At 46.0% G+C, this 17,356-nt stretch overlaps 1 protein-coding gene and 1 long non-coding RNA gene across 2 annotated transcripts in view; one reads left to right on the top strand and one right to left on the bottom strand.

Moving 5' to 3' along the window:
• Positions 1 to 643: 643 nt before the first annotated feature.
• Positions 644 to 13,809, bottom strand: LOC115147523 (aspartate aminotransferase, cytoplasmic). The gene is made up of 9 exons (XM_029689760.1): positions 13,570 to 13,809; positions 9,717 to 9,898; positions 8,795 to 8,918; positions 8,280 to 8,392; positions 7,578 to 7,682; positions 4,278 to 4,428; positions 3,795 to 3,960; positions 2,428 to 2,570; positions 644 to 1,683 (listed from the first exon to the last, which is right to left on the bottom strand). The coding sequence occupies exons 1-9, from the start codon at positions 13,676 to 13,678 to the stop codon at positions 1,544 to 1,546; spliced, it is 1,233 nt and encodes a 410-aa protein (XP_029545620.1). The 5' UTR covers positions 13,679 to 13,809; the 3' UTR covers positions 644 to 1,543.
• Positions 13,810 to 14,913: 1,104 nt separating this feature from the next.
• LOC115147524 (uncharacterized) overlaps positions 14,914 to 17,356 on the top strand; it is a 4,155-nt gene continuing 1,712 nt past the window's right edge. The window contains exon 1 of the long non-coding RNA XR_003866380.1: positions 14,914 to 15,165. This is a non-coding gene — a long non-coding RNA (uncharacterized LOC115147524). The remainder of the gene's footprint in view (positions 15,166 to 17,356) is intronic.

Here is a 17,356-nt window from a genome sequence, read left to right as displayed (position 1 = left end):
AAAAAAAATTACAGAATTAAAAAGATTCACAAGTTTCAGCTGTCTGACTTTTTAGTGTTCAGACTTTGAACAATACTGTTTTTGTTTATTCCAGTTGCTGACAGTTATTACGCAGGGCCCGGAGTTTTTTCTTGTCAGGTTAGGAAAAACTCTGGGCCATAGTTATTACTAATGTCTTAAGGACAAATCGCACCGTAAGGAACATCCCCACTGTGGGACTCGGTAGTAAAATACACCAAGGGCCTCCTGGGGAACTCCAAGTCAACTCTCATAGACACAAAATATCATCATGAACAATTTATCAACAGTTGAAGGGATTCGGGGCGTCTGGGATTGAGTGTCCCACAGTGGACCCCAGGAAGAGGAGCTGCTGCTTTCACAACAGGTCATTGGAATCCTAATAAAATACCCAGAACCCATCTGTGCGCAGTACATGACCTGCTGGATGTTGATGAACGCTGGCAATTCAACATGGAGAATCTTTTTGGAAATGAAAACAGAAAATGGAGGCTGATATTCTGTGGTCAGAGGCAGTAGGTCGATCAGTCAGCCGACCGGTGCTTTTCACCGTTCGTCGGCAGAGTTTAAAACTATATTAAAACAGCCATGTACACAGGTAGAGAAAAAAGGAGAAGTTACATTCAGTTTAGTACACGATTCATCATTTATTATTAGCTGTATGAATGTACATACAGGATGTCAATATAACCATGACAATCAAATGGCGTGCGGCTGTGTGTTGGAAGACCAACCGTAGGTGTACAGTCAACAAAACATCACGACAAATACATAACCGTTAAAGGCGGAGATTAACAATCCTTCATAAGCAGCGTTATCATGAACAGGAGTGTTTTATCACACCAAGTACATGCCTGACACGGAAACTAAGCCACAGACGTTTAAGTGGTTCAACTATTACCACAGTAGTGGCATGTGCTTTTCCTATAGGACATATCTGCATATAGCTGCTGAAATGTTTAGAAAAGGAACCAGTTGCATATAAAACCCGTTCAGAAGCATTGTGGTTGTCTGTAGATCGGTCTGGGGGCTCGTATGTAGAACACAGAATCACACAATTCATTTTACACAAACTTTTCACTCAACTTCTGGCATTGCTTCACTTTCAAGTGCTCTGAAACATTTTTTAAAAACCAAAGTGCACACAGTCATCTTTTATACATTTTCAAAACCTGGAAATGGCACAATAAAATAAATAAAAGGCAACATAACGATGGCCAGGAGAGTGATATACTTGGACTAGAGGTCTGCGTTCAGATTGTTTAAAGATGGCTCAGTAATCTGAGGAGGAGAGAAGATGGACAGACACCAGTTATACTGTTGATCATTAACATTGATTGTTGTGAACACGTGTCATATCATCGCTCTTCTCCATTTTACAACCAATAGATGGTTAGAGCGCTGCTTATAGAGAAAGGATGTGTTGTCACAGAAGGGAGTGCTTGACGAGACCACACGTGACAGTTAACAGTACTTCCTGTGGTGGACAGGAAGCAGGAAGTAGCTGGATGTGGAGGGCGGGGCCTTACTGGACCTTGGACACTGTCTCGTGGATGGACTCTGCGACATAGTCGATGTTCTTGGAGGTGAGACCACACATGTTGATACGACCGCTGGCCATCAGGTAGACATGCTTCTCCTTAATCATGTACTGCACCTGCTTAGCTGTAGGGAGGAAGAGGGGGAGGAAGAGAGGGAGGAAAGAGAGGGAGGAGGAAGAGAGGGAGGAAGAGAGGGAGGAAGAGAGGGAGGAAAGAGAGGGAGGAAGAGAGGGAGGAAAGAGAGGGAGGAAAGAGAGGGAGGAAGAGAGGGAGGAAAGAGAGGGAGGAAAGAGAGGGAGAAAGAGAGGGAGAAAGAGAGGGAGGAAAGAGAGGGAGGAAGAGAGGGAGGAAAGAGAGGGAGGAAGAGAGGGAGGAAAGAGAGGGAGGAAAGAGAGGGAGGAAAGAGAGGGAGGAAAGAGAGGGAGGAAGAGAGGGAGGAAAGAGAGGGAGGAAAGAGAGGGAGAAAGAGAGGGAGAAAGAGAGGGAGGAAAGAGAGGGAGGAAGAGAGGGAGGAAGAGAGGGAGGAAGAGAGGGAGGATGTTATTAAAATGACAGTCTGTGTGTTGATCATGTAATCAATCTGCTTAGCTGTAGACTGTAGGGAGGGAGGGAGAGAGAGAGGAAAAATATCTAAGTTGTAGAATTGTATCCGTGTGTGAGGATCTGTGTGTGTAGTTGAGCTCTGTAACTTACTGGGAAACTTCCATTAAAAACGCAGTCTGGAACAAGCGCCAGTCTCATAATGCCCAGGACATCATTTCATATTTAGCAAAAAACCACCCGGTCAAAAGTGTAATTCCACGTGCACAGATGACCGGTGTGCTTGGATGTGCCTGCGTACATGTCTGTGTGTTGGGGAAACTCTTACGGTTGAGTCCGGTGAAGCTGAACATGCCGATCTGCTGGGTGATGTGGTCCCAGGTGCCAGGCGTCCCCAGAGCAATGAGCTTAGCCTTCAGCTGGTCTCTCATCAACAATACACGATCAGCCATGGTCTTTACATTACCCTTCCTACAGGAGAGAGGGAGAGAGAGTTGGTTAGTTTAGCCTTCAGCTGGTCTCAACAGGACATTACCCTTCCTACAGGAGAGAGGGAGAGAGAGAGTTGGTTAGTTTAGCCTTCAGCTGGTCTCTCATCAACAGGACATTACCCTTCCTACAGGAGAGAGGGAGAGAGAGTTGGTTAGTTTAGCCTTCAGCTGGTCTCATCAACAGGACATTACCCTTCCTACAGGAGAGAGGGAGAGAGAGAGTTGGTTAGTTTAGCCTTCAGCTGGTCTCATCAACAGGACATTACCCTTCCTACAGCCCACGGGAAGTGGAACAGCTTCAACACTCTATATCACTGATCTGAATGGGAACGGCAGTCTTAAAACAAATCTGCCACCAACAGAACGTGGCTTACAACAATCCCCAATAAGGAAGCACAGTTATTAATGTACAACAATCCCCAATAAGGAAGCACAGTTATTAATGTACAACAATCCCCAATAAGGAAGCACAGTTATTAATGTACAACAATCCCCAATAAGGAAGCACAGTTATTAATGTACAACAATCCCCAATAAGGAAGCACAGTTATTAATGTACAACAATCCCCAATAAGGAAGCACAGTTATTAATGTACAACAATCCCCAATAAGGAAGCACAGTTATTAATGTACAACAATCCCCAATAAGGAAGCACAGTTATTAATGTACAACAATCCCCAATAAGGAAGCACAGTTATTAATGTACAACAATCCCCAATAAGGAAGCACAGTTATTAATGTACAACAATCCCCAATAAGGAAGCACAGTTATTAATGTACAACAACGGAGCAGTTGTCAAAACTTGGACTGTACCATTCAGTGAACTCCTCAGGGTTAACTTAGCAGGCTGTGTTGTTGGACTGTACCATTCTATGAACAGATCGGGGTTGTTGAGTATAAAGGGTTATATTTTTGACCGTACCATTCTATGAACAGATCGGGGTTGTTGAGTATAAAGGGTTATATTTCTGACCGTACCATTCTATGAACAGATCGGGGTTGTTGAGTATAAAGGGTTATATTTTTGACCGTACCATTCTATGAACAGATCGGGGTTGTTGAGTATAAAGGGTTATATTTCTGACCGTACCATTCTATGAACAGATCGGGGTTGTTGAGTATAAAGGGTTATATTTCTGACCGTACCATTCTATGAACAGATCGGGGTTGTTGAGTATAAAGGGTTATATTTTTGACTGTACCATTCTATGAACAGATCGGGGTTGTTGAGTGTGATGGCTACGATGCGCGCCCCCTGGGAGGGAGGGTTGGACCAGGTGGTCCTGACGATCTTCTCCATCTGGGACAGAACACGGGTCAGGTTGTCTTTATCCTGGGCCACTACCGTCAAGTTACCAACACGCTCATCTGGAGGGGGAAGGAACAAAATGGACGATTAGCGTCACAGAGAGGGTGTCTGAGTGGCTGAGAGTTTGAGATGAAAAATGTAAGCAAAAACTCTGAAATGTGGCCATTGGACCACAGCAGCAGACTCTGTGTGTGTGTGTGTGTTACATGTTTGTGTCCATGTCTATGTATAGTATATGCCATTTAACAGACATTTTTAGCCATTTTACGTATGGGTGGTCCCGGGAATTGAACCCACTATCCTGGCGTTACAAGCACCATGCTCTACCACCGGAGACACAGAGGACCAGGATGTACGTGTCTGTCTATAGACTCACTGTAGAGGCCAAAGTTCTTGGAGAAGGACTGGGCACAGAGCAGCTCAAATCCTTCAGAGACAAAGTAGCGGATGGCCCAGGCATCTTTATCCAGACTGCCTGATGCAAAACCCTGGTAGGCTGAGTCAAAGAACACAAACAGCTTTCTCCTCTGGAGGGAGGAGAAGGGACACAGAGAGAGGAGGGAGGAGAAGGGACACAGAGAGAGGAGGGAGGAGAAGGGACACAGAGAGAGGAGGGAGGAGAAGGGACACAGAGAGAGGAGGGAGGAGAAGGGACACAGAGAGAGGAGGGGAGGAGAAGGGACACAGAGAGAGGAGGGGGGAGAAGGGACACAGAGAGAGGAGGGGGGAGAAGGGACACAGAGAGAGGAGGGGGGAGAAGGGACACAGAGAGAGGAGGGAGGAGAAGGGACACAGAGAGAGGAGGGAGGAGAAGGGACACAGAGAGAGGAGGGAGGAGAAGGGACACAGAGAGAGGAGGGAGGAGAAGGGACACAGAGAGAGGAGGGGGGAGAAGGGACACAGAGAGAGGAGGGGGGAGAAGGGACACAGAGAGAAAGGAGGGGGGAGAAGGGACACAGAGAGAGGAGGGAGGAGAAGGGAAAGAGAGAGAGGAGGGAGGAGAAGGGACACAGAGAGAGGAGGGAGGAGAAGGGACACAGAGAGAGGAGGGAGGAGAAGGGACACAGAGAGAGGAGGGAGGAGAAGGGACACAGAGAGAGGAGGGAGGAGAAGGGACACAGAGAGAGGAGGGAGGAGAAGGGACACAGAGAGAGGAGGGAGGAGAAGGGACACAGAGAGAGGAGGGAGGAGAAGGGACACAGAGAGAGGAGGGAGGAGAAGGGACACAGAGAGAGGAGGGAGAAGGGACACAGAGAGAGGAGGGAGGAGAAGGGACACAGAGAGAGGAGGGAGGAGAAGGGACACAGAGAGAGGAGGGAGGAGAAGGGACACAGAGAGAGGAGGGAGGAGAAGGGACACAGAGAGAGGAGGGAGAAGGGAAAGAGAGAGGAGGAGAAGGGAAGAGAGAGGAGGGAGGAGAAGGGAAAGAGAGAGGAGGGAGGAGAAGGGAAAGAGAGAGAGGAGGGAGGAGAAGGGACACAGAGAGAGGAGGGAGGAGAAGGGAAGAGAGAGAGGAGGGGGGGAGAAGGGACACAGAGAGAGGAGGGAGGAGAAGGGAAAGAGAGAGAGGAGGGGGGAGAAGGAAAGAGAGAGAGGAGGGAGGAGAAGGGAAAGAGAGAGAGGAGGGAGGAGAAGGGACACAGAGAGAGGAGGGAGGAGAAGGGAAAGAGAGAGAGGAGGGGGGAGAAGGGAAAGAGAGAGAGGAGGGGGGAGGAAGGGACACAGAGAGAGGAGGGAGGAGAAGGGAAAGAGAGAGAGGAGGGAGGAGAAGGGAAAGAGAGAGAGGAGGGAGGAGAGGGAAGGGAAGAGAGAGAGGAGGGAGGAGAAGGGACACAGAGAGAGGAGGGAGGAGAAGGGAAAGAGAGAGAGGAGGGGGGAGAAGGGAAAGAGAGAGAGGAGGGAGGAGAAGGGAAAGAGAGAGAGGAGGGGGGAGAAGGGAAAGAGAGAGAGGAGGGGGGAGAAGGGAAAGAGAGAGAGGAGGGGGGAGAAGGGAAAGAGAGAGAGGAGGGAGGAGAAGGGAAAGAGAGAGAGGAGGGGGGAGAAGGGAAAGAGAGAGAGGAGGGAGGAGAAGGGAAAGAGAGAGAGGAGGGAGGAGAAGGGAAAGAGAGAGAGGAGGGAGGAGAAGGGACACAGAGAGAGGAGGGAGGAGAAGGGAAAGAGAGAGAGGAGGGAGGAGAAGGGAAAGAGAGAGAGGAGGGGGAGAAGGGAAAGAGAGAGAGGAGGGAGGAGAAGGGAAAGAGAGAGAGGAGGGAGGAGAAGGGACACAGAGAGAGGAGGGAGGAGAAGGGAAAGAGAGAGAGGAGGGAGGAGAAGGGACACAGAGAGAGGAGGGAGGAGAAGGGAAAGAGAGAGAGGAGGGAGGAGAAGGGACACAGAGAGAGGAGGGAGGAGAAGGGAAAGAGAGAGAGGAGGGAGGAGAAGGGAAAGAGAGAGAGGAGGAGGAGAAGGGACACAGAGAGAGGAGGGAGGAGAAGGGAAAGAGAGAGAGGAGGAGGAGAAGGGACACAGAGAGAGGAGGGAGGAGAAGGGAAGAGAGAGAGGGAGGGAGGAGAAGGGAAAGAGAGAGAGGAGGGAGGAGAAGGGACACAGAGAGAGGAGGGAGGAGAAGGGAAAGAGAGAGAGGAGGGAGAAGGGAAAGAGAGAGAGGAGAAGGGACACAGAGAGAGGAGGGAGGAGAAGGAAAGAGAGAGAGGAGGGAGGAAGAAGGGAAAGAGAGAGAGGAGGAGGAGAAGGGAAAGAGAGAGAGGAGGGAGGAGAGGAAGAGAGAGAGGAGGGAGGAGAGGAAGAGAGAGGAGGGAGGAGAAGGGAAAGAGAGAGAGGGGAGGAGAGGGAAGAGAGGGAAAGAGAGAGGAGGGAGGAGAAGGGAAAGAGAGAGAGGAGGGAGGAGAAGGGAAAGAGAGAGGAGGGAGGAGGAGAAGGGAAAGAGAGAGAGGAGGGAGGAGAAGGGAAAGAGAGAGAGGAGGGAGGAGAAGGGAAAGAGAGAGAGGAGGGGGGAGAAGGGAAAGAGAGAGAGGAGGGGGGGAGAAGGGAAAGAGAGAGAGGAGGGGGGAGAAGGGAAAGAGAGGAGAGGAGGGAGGAGAAGGGAAAGAGAGAGAGGAGGGGGGAGAAGGGAAAGAGAGAGAGGAGGGGGGAGAAGGGAAAGAGAGAGAGGAGGGAGGAGAAGGAAAGAGAGAGAGGAGGGGGAGAGGGAAAGAGAGAGAGGAGGGGGGAGAAGGGAAAGAGAGAGAGGAGGGGGGAGAGGGAAGAGAGAGAGGAGGGAGGAGAAGGGAAAGAGAGAGAGGAGGGGGAGAAGGGAAAGAGAGAGAGGAGGGGGGAGAAGGAAGAGAGAAGAGGAGGGAGAGGAGGGAGGAGAAGGGAAAGAGAGAGAGGAGGGAGGAGAAGGGAAAGAGAGAGAGGAGGGGGGAGAAGGGAAAGAGAGAGCATTGAGAGGGAAGAAGGGAAAAACAAAAAGTTACCCCAAAACATAAAGGAGCCAGATGGATAATGGTTGGGATGATGAGATGTCCGTTCCCCTGGGGAGTATTCATTAGTCGCAGAACAGAAACTACTTCATCCAAATGGAAAACCTTTTGTAATGAAAACTAGAGTTTCTATTGAACACATTCAGGTAGGTCCGTACCCGTTTGGTTCCGTTTGGTTCCTAGTGAATACATTCCTGCTGTCTCCCCTGTCTCACCTTCATGACCTCAGCGATCGTCTTCCATTCGTCAGGCGTGGGGTCTGTCCCCGTGGGGTTGTGGGCACAGGCATGAAGCACAAAGATAGAATGTTCTGGAGCATTCTGACAAAATAACACACACCCACATCAATTATCAACAACAGGATTAGGGATGTGCATTTGAAAGATTGTCTGCGTTCAAGTAATCTCATGAAAATGATTTTGAGTAGTCAAATGTTAGCCTGAACGGGGCTGATGGCAAAACAGTTTACAGTATGTTATCTGTTGTTCAGATTACTGGTTGTTTTGATACACAACTGAAAACCAAACTGAAATATTAATGCAAGACGCTCATTCACAGCTTGTTGTGGCCTAAATCATGCATGATGTCACTCTAACTCAAGTCCCTCACCCTCCCTCCCTCCCTCCCTCCTTACCCCTCCATCCCTACCCCTCCATCCATCCCTACCCCTCCCTCCCTCTACCCCTCTCTCCATCCCTACCCCTCTCTCCATCCCTACCCCTCCCTCCCTCTACCCCTCTCTCCATCCCTACCCCTCTCTCCATCCCTACCCCTCCCTCCCTCTACCCCTCTCTCCATCCCTACCCCTCTCTCCATCCCTCACCCTCCCTCCCTCTACCCCTCTCTCCATCCCTACCCCTCTCTCCATCCCTCACCCTCCCTCCCTCTCTCTCCATCCCCCTCCATCCCTCTCTCACCTCCAGGTCATCCATTATACCAGTCACGTCTAGGCCTTTCTTTGCTCCATCCCAGTAGTGGTAGGGGCGGATATCTTTAAACCCAGCATCAGAAAACACTGCATTGTGGTTCTCTATAGGGGGAGAGAAGAAGGAGAAAGATGGCGAGGAGGAGGAGGCAGTGGAGAAGAGGGTATTTGTTCAGTATGTTGTGCTCTTAGGGGGATGATGACTCAATAGAAGTAGAATGTGTTTATTGTGCATCTGCTGCTGTGTCTCAGTTATCTAAACAGTCCTTATTGGTCATCTTGTTATCTAAACAGTCCTTATTGGTCATCTTGTTATCTAAACAGTCCTTATTGGTCATCTTGTTATCTAAACAGTCCTTATTGGTCATCTTGTTATCTAAACAGTCCTTATTGGTCATCTTGTTATCTAAACAGTCCTTATTGGTTCTATGGAACCCAGGACTCCCTGGAAAATCCTGGCTAAATCAATTCCATGTAAATGAGTTGGTTGTAGCTCTGCCCACTGACCCCAGGTTGGCGCGGAGACGTAGACAGGCGTGGCCGTGTTGTTGGTGCCGTTGTACCAGCGCCTCAGAAACTCCGCCCCGATCCTCAACGCACCGGTACCTCCCAATGCCTGGACCGCTCCCACCTGGAAAGAGAGAGAAAACGTCAACATTTGGGCAAGGCAAAGGACTGTGTGTTTCCCAGTCCTACTGTTCCCTACTACTCATCCCCCAGGATGTGTGTGTGTGTGTGTGTGTGTGTGTGTGTTGACATCCACCCCACGATGTAGAATTTGGGTTACAGGAAGTAGAATTTAATTCAGCGCAATTCAGAGAAATTCTACTGAGTCATGGAACATGAGTTATATTGAATCTGACAGGTCACACTTCCAGATACCAAATAATATATCACTTTTCCCTGGAAACAATGTTCATCAACTCTTTAACCTCAGTGCTTAGAACAGCCCATTACATTTCCACCAACCATTTCATTTGTTTGGCTTCTTCTTGAAGGCCTCAGGGTCAACTTGAGGGTTGAACTAATGCTGGGAAATGTAGTATTTCCCCCATATTTAACAAAATGTAAGTGTTTAATAAAATATAACAACTTTGAATATTCACATACAGGTTTCGTTTTCTTTGATGATACATTTCAAGATGTTGTCCTGAAAATGGATTGTTTTATATGCATGTATATAACCACATGTTTGATGTTTTATGCACAAGATGTGTACTTGTATAGACTACACCTAATATAGAATAGCCATTTGAAATGAATAGAATTTCACTCAATTCTATTTCCTTTAAATAAAATTGTAATTCTGTATTCTCTTTACGACTTCAATTCAATCATTTTATGGGAATTTATGAGGCATTCTCAATTCAATTCTTCCCAACTCTGGTATGTGTCTATGTATATAGACGTGTCCCTCCCTCCTACCTACCCTCCCGTCCTTGATGGCGGGGCTGTCGTCGCCCAGGGCCACCTTGGAGGCAGCAGAGCGGAGCTCAGGGAGACCCAGGATGGGAAGATACTCGTGGTTCAGACTGCTGTCCTCCACTATCATCTTCTCTACCTTCTTCACTACGGGCAGGACCCATGGTAGACAGTCATCTGTACGGTAGGCTGAGAGAGAGAGAGAGAGAGAGAGAGACATTATATACTGTATCTAACTGTCTATCTAGGCATGACCCATGGTAGACAGTCATCTGTACGGTAGGCTGAGAGAGAGAGAGAGGAGACATTATATACTGTATCTAACTGTCTATCTAGGCAGGACCCATGGTAGACAGTCATCTGTACGGTAGGCTGAGAGAGAGAGAGAGAGAGGAGACATTATATACTGTATCTAACTGTCTATCTAGGCAGGACCCATGGTAGACAGTCATCTGTACGGTAGGCTGAGAGAGAGAGAGACATTATATACTGTATCTAACTGTCTATCTAGGCATGACCCATGGTAGACAGTCATCTGTATACAGGGCTCCAGAGTGGCGCAGCGGTCTAAGGCACTGCATCTCAGTGCGAGAGGAGTCACTACAGACCCTGGTTCGCTTCCAGACTGTATCACAACCGGCCGGGATTGGGAGTACCATAGAACGGCACACAACTGGCCCAGCATCATCCGGGTTAGGGTTTGGCTGGGGTAGGTTGTCACTGTAATTAAGAATTTGTTCTTAACTGACTTGCCTAGTTAAATAAAATGTTTTATAATACACACTGTACATGTCTGACAGCCTGCCTGCCTGCCTGCCTGCCTGCCTGCCTGCCTGCCTGCCTGTCTGTCTGTCTGCCAGCCTGCATGTCAGCCTGCCTGTCTGTCTGTCAGCCTGCCTGTCTGTCTGTCAGCCTGCCTGTCTGTCAGCCTGCCTGTCTGTCTGTCTGTCAGCCTGCGTAGGCAGGACAAATAGCAGGCACCAGGCAGTCATTTACTGTAGGCTGGAGAGACAAAAACAAGTATTACAGAGTGTACAATAGCCTAGTTATAATAGGCCTACTTAAAAATGTTGATGGTTGACACCAAAACAACCTTTCATAATGACCAGTAGCAGGCTGCAGCCATAGTGCAGCAGTATGTTCACTTCATGCAGTCTGCTGTCACACCCTGCTCTGCTGGAGGTCACCCTGGCCTGAACAATAAGTGTGTGTGTGTGCGTGTGCACAATCCTGTGCATGTGACTTCCGAGGAGCTTCATTTCCCTCTCTAAGGAAAGCCTTCCAATTTCTCTCCTTGCCAGTCCAGGCCAGTGCGCTCTACCATTGAGGATCAAATTACAGCCGTTGATATTCAGTTACCAAAGTTCACAACAAATAGCTAGCCTAGCTGGCTGGCCTACACCAGGCCCTGGTCTAGACTAAGGGGAATCTACAGACATGTAGGCTAGCTGGTTAGAACCTACTTTCATTGTTGTTTTTTCCCCTTCCTGCAGTTCATTAACATACCAAATACTGATTCATCAAGGTCACCAGACAAGCCCAACTAGTTTTATTATAATAGTTCCTCAACACACCTTGTTTCTACTAGCATATGTCTCTCACTGCCAACAACAACCAGTCGATATTTTCCCAGGAGTCCTGTGTGGTGTTGTGTTATGAGGCCCTTGGCTCTAGGTTCTGTAGCTACTACCGAGGGAGTACGACCAGAAGTGACTTTTCCTAGCAGGTTGAGTTAACCCCATCCCTTTTCCTAGCAGGTTGAGTTAACCACATCCCTTTTCCTAGCAGGTTGAGTTAACCCCATCCCTTTTCTTAGCAGGTTAAGTTAACCCCATCCCTTTTCTTAGCAGGTTAAGTTAACCCCATCCCTTTTCCTAGCAGGTTGAGTTAACCCCATCCCTTTTCCTAACAGGTTGAGTTAACCCCATCCCTTTTCCTAACAGGTTGAGTTAACCCCATCCCTTTTCCTAACAGGTTGAGTTAACCCATCCCTTTTCCTAGCAGGTTGAGTTAACCCATCCCTTTTCCTAGCAGGTTGAGTTAACCCCATCCCTTTTCCTAGCAGGTTGAGTTAACCCCATCCCTTTTCCTAGCAGGTTGAGTTAACCCCATCCCTTTTCCTAACAGGTTGAGTTAACCCCATCCCTTTTCCTAACAGGTTGAGTTAACCCCATCCCTTTTCCTAACAGGTTGAGTTAACCCCATCCCTTTTCCTAGCAGGTTGAGTTAACCCCATCCCTTTTCCTAGCAGGTTGAGTTAACCCCATCCCTTTTCCTAGCAGGTTGAGTTAACCCCATTCCTTTTCCTAGCAGGTTGAGTTAACCCCATCCCTTTTCCTAGCAGGTTAAGTTAACCCCATCCCTTTTCCTAGCAGGTTGAGTTAACCATATCCCTTTTCCTAGCAGGTTAAGTTAACCCCATCCCTTTTCCTAGCAGGTTGAGTTAACCCCATCCCTTTTCTTAGCAGGTTAAGTTAACCCCATCCCTTTTCCTAGCAGGTTGAGTTAACCCCATCCCTTTTCCTAACCTAAGTCTTCTAACCTGCTACGTACATTTTCCCACCCTGCTGAGTAAATTCTCCTTACCTGCTATGAAAAAGTCACTTCCAGTCGTAGCTGTACTCCTAGGTTCCCCAACTGGGTCATTTGTTTTGGGGGGGGGGGGGACCTAGCTCCAAATGATTTTGGAAATCTGTTCCAAAGTATTCCCACACACAATAGTGAGATATGTGATCATATGCAAATACGTGATTATGTTCTAGTCAAATATTATATCTGTTTGGGCTTCTTGCCGTCTACAAATGACTTGTAATTATGTTCCACCATCGGCTCAAGAAAAACAATGGTCCCGGTGCAGAATCTAGTTGATGATCCCTGCTGTTCTCCCTCTAGTCAGAACCGTTGTTCACCTGTCTGTGTCTGTCTTTGTGAATTTAACAGAGTGTGGTTTGGGGAACAGGTTGAAACGGTGAGTGAGAAGATACAGTCATGTATTCCCTACAGCCTTGGAAGACTGATCAATGAACTGGAAGGGATGACAATATAACCTAGTAGTGAAGGCAGAGTGATCGATTCCAAACCCAACACACGCTGTTCTGTAATGCATCCAGCAATTATTTTCTTTCCATCAGCTACAGAGGCCACTGGTCATAGAGATTCAATTCCTAATTATATGGCAGTGGTATTCAGACCTCATCTACAATGGTATTCAGACCTCATCTACAATGGTATTCAGACCTCATCTACAATGGTATTCAGACCTCATCTACAATGGTATTCAGACCTCATCTACAATGGTTTTCAGACCTCATCTACAATGGTATTCAGACCTCATCATCTACAATGTTTAGGAATGACCACAGACCTTTTGGAAGGTGTCACCCCACGTCACCAGTCATATGATGACTGAGTTCGAACTAAAGTTTACAGTTTATAATACGCTTCTATTGCTGACTGCCTGATCTGTTCTGTATGGACCGCACGGGTTCTCGTAGAATCAATCGTGAGGTCACATTGCTTTCCAGTGTCCACCAAATGTCAAACTCCAGAATGAGCAGCGTTTTATAAATGCTTTCATGCTGCAAAGCATAACATGTAAATCATGATAGATACTAGCTAGTTGCCCCTGTATTAGCAGAAAACTATAGCTGATATATGCGGCAGTCTAGTTGCGCCTGCTGTCAAACTTCGACTACTCTGTTAGCCTGCATGCTAACGAGGAAGGTCAAAGCCATGTTAGTTGGCAAGCATTCTAATGTCATGCTACTCAAACTAGTGCCCGTGGTCAAAGCAGTTTACCCGTCTGTATTGCAAATTCTAAACGTAAGTGAGCATAGCTTGTTGGAGCTTCTCTTTCTTACCTCCGACTCCCAAATTCACCTTCTGCGCGTGAGTGTCCTCTCTGAAATCGGCAGTCAGTTTAAAAACGGCCACTGGAGGGGCTTGAGGTACTTCAGCGAATATAGACATGATTATAACGGATCCCGGTACAGAGCAGGAGAAGGGGAGAGAGTCGTTCTTGTTTAGTACCTCACCGGTAGGCTGCAGCGGAGAGACAGGCGAGCTTCACCTTCAACGCACTGCAAGGTGCCGCTGTGAAACAGGAAAGAATAACTAAGTACGTCCGGGTCACGGATTTTTGGAATCCTTCAGAATAAAAGTCCCACCCTGAAGCCTAAATGGTCACCAATTGTTTTGTGTGTGTTCTCATATCATTTATTGCACTGTACGTTGTGTTGCAGTGAAAGGGGGGTCCATTTTACTCAGACTTCTATTTTCCAAATCTACAGAGTTCACACCCAGAGGGGCGTCCTGCTCCTTTTTACTGTACAGGTAATTGTGTACTACGGTGCAGTATGTCCAATGTGAAAAACGTACTGAACTTCGTGCAATACGAATGCGCTAATTAACAATAGGATTTAAAAGTATTTTCTGAAGTTGATTATTATAATTATAATAATATTATTCATATTGTTATTAATAGTAGCATTATAAATAATGTTTTGTTATTTGTATTACTGTTGTTACCATGATAACTATCTAGTAATAATTACTTGCTGTAAACAATCATGTCAACGCTATAATATCATTTGTGCTATAAAGGCGATTAACTTTATTGATTTTTCCATATTGTTAAACTAAATTTGAAGTCTGCTAACATTTCCTCATAACATGTTACGAATTTATCATATTTTTCACGATCTTCATTGCAGGACATTTATTTAGGAAAAAGCCGAGGTAACGGCCTAATTCTTGCTAAGTATTGCTTATTCTTTCTGGCGGAACGGAGGTCTACAAGGCAAGCTGGAACCAATGTCTGGAACGGGCGTCAACCCAATGACCAATGAGATAGCATGGAATACTGACCGGGGCTGCGAGACAGCCAATGAGAGCCAAGCATCTGAAAGGCCAAGGACTGTGCAGCTGTATGGCTGTGCACATGGAAATTATTAGGTTCTTTGAACAGGTGATATCAAAGCAACTGGATATAATTTTAGATGCTGTATGTTGATATTTATTTTAGCTACTGTACTTTATCAAACATATTGTATCTGACATTTTAGGAAAATATCATAATTGTGGCTTCAGTCCCGAGAGCAAATTAGCCACTGTCTGCAAGTGACTATACAGGAGATTATGAATAGATTCATAAAGATTCAATTACATCAAAATAAATATCATAATGAGTAAACATAGTTCTGAATGTTTGATTACGGGTTATTAAACATATGCAATTCCTCTTTGCTGCACAAGATGTCAGCCTTAGCTAGCAATGCAAGATGTGCTGTCATTTTATTCCAGGGTTTTCCAACCCTGTCTTTGCCTTTAATAAATATGCAGCTCCAAAAATGGTTTGGTGACCAAGAATATTAACTGTTTACTTTGCAAGCTCACCAGCAATGGGGCATCAAGCAACAATAGGCCTACTGGTCCAGCATAGGCCTACTGGTCTTTTGGTATGTACAATTTGCTTGAAATTGATCATTTAATTATAAAGCTTGCATTTGGAATATGTTGTTCAAATTCATTATTACACAATCAAAATAAAGAAATGGGCTGTCTGGTAGCCTCAGTAAACAGACACCGATTTTTAGTTGAACAAGTCATTGCATGTATCGTTTTTTTTTTTTTTACTTGACTTGAGACTTGACTTGAAAAAACTTGTGACAACTTAACTTGACTGGCTTTAGAATGCATGACTTGGACTTGACTGGCTCTTAGAATGCATGACTTGGACTTGACTGGCTCTTAGAATGTATGACTTGGACTTGACTGGCTCTTAGAATGTATGACTTGGACTTGACTGGGTCTTAGAATGCATGACTTGGACTTGACTGGCTCTTAGAATGCATGACTTGGACATGACTGGCTCTTAGAATGTATGACTTGGACTTGGCTGGCTCTTAGAATGTAGGACTTGGACTTGACTGGCTCTTAGAATGCATGACTTGGACTTGACTGGCTCTTAGAATGTATGACTTGGACTTGACTGGCTCTTAGAATGTATGACTTGGACTTGACTGGCTCTTAGAATGCATGACTTGGACTTGGACTTGACTGCTCTTAGAATGTATGACTTGGACTTGACTGGCTCTTAGAATGTATGACTTGGACTTGACTGGCTCTTAGAATGTATGACTTGGACTTGACTGGCTCTTAGAATGCATGACTTGGACTTGACTGGCTCTTAGAATGCATGACTTGGACTTGACTGGCTCTTAGAATGCATGACTTGGACTTGACTGGCTCTTAGAATGTATGACTTGGACTTGGCTGGCTCTTAGAATGTAGGACTTGGACTTGACTGGCTCTTAGAATGTAGGACTTGAACTTGACTGGCTCTTAGAATGCATGACTTGGACTTGACTGGCTCTTAGAATGTAGGACTTGGACTTGACTGGCTCTTAGAATGCATGACTTGGACTTGACTGGCTCTTAGAATGTATGACTTGGACTTGACTGGCTCTTAGAATGTATGACTTGGACTTGACTGGCTCTTAGAATGCATGACTTGGACTTGACTGGCTCTTAGAATGCATGACTTGGACTTGACTGGCTCTTAGAATGTATGACTTGGACTTGACTCGAGATGTTCTACATTTATACATTTATACTGACTCTACACACCCGCACACCCACTCCCATACATTTATACTGACTCTACACACCCGCACACCCACTCCCATACATTTATACTGACTCTACACACCCGCACACCCACTCCCATACAAGCTGCTGCTACTATGTTTATCATATATCCTGATGCCTAGTCACCTTCCACTATACATATCTACCTCTATAGATCCAGTATCCCTGTACATTATAATATGGTACTGACCCTGTATAGAGTATGTTTACCACTATACATATCTACCTCTATAGATCCAGTATCCCTGTACATTATAATATGGTACTGACCCTGTATATAGTATGTTTACCCCTATACATATCTACTTATATAGATCCAGTATCCCTGTACATTATAATATGGTACTGACCCTGTATATAGTATGTTTACCCCTATACATAACTACCTCTATAGATCCAGTATCCCTGTACATTATAATATGGTACTGACCCTGTATATAGTATGTTTACCCCTATACATATCTACCTCTATAGATCCAGTATCCCTGTACATTATAATATGGTACTGACCCTGTATATAGTATGTTTACCCCTATACATATCTACCTATATAGATCCAGTATCCCTGTACATTATAATATGGTACTGACCCTGTATATAGTATGTTTACCCCTATACATATCTACCTCTATAGATCCAGTATCCCTGTACATTATAATATGGTACTGGAACTGACCCTGTATATATTATGTTTACCCCTATACATATCTACCTCTATAGATCCAGTATCCCTGTACATTATAATATGGTACTGACCCTGTATATAGTATGTTTACCCCTATACATATCTACCTATATAGATCCAGTATCCCTGTACATTATAACATGGTACTGACCCTGTATATAGTATGTTTACCCCTATACATATCTACCTATATAGATCCAGTATCCCTGTACATTATAATATGGAACTGACCCTGTATATAGTATGTTTACCCCTATACATATCTACCTCTATAGATCCAGTATCCCTGTACATTATAATATGGCACTGACCCT

The sequence above is a fragment of the Salmo trutta genome, chromosome 14, assembly GCF_901001165.1.
Source record: "Salmo trutta chromosome 14, fSalTru1.1, whole genome shotgun sequence".
Lineage (NCBI taxonomy): Eukaryota > Metazoa > Chordata > Actinopteri > Salmoniformes > Salmonidae > Salmo > Salmo trutta.
This window is presented reverse-complemented; position numbering and strand designations above follow the sequence as displayed.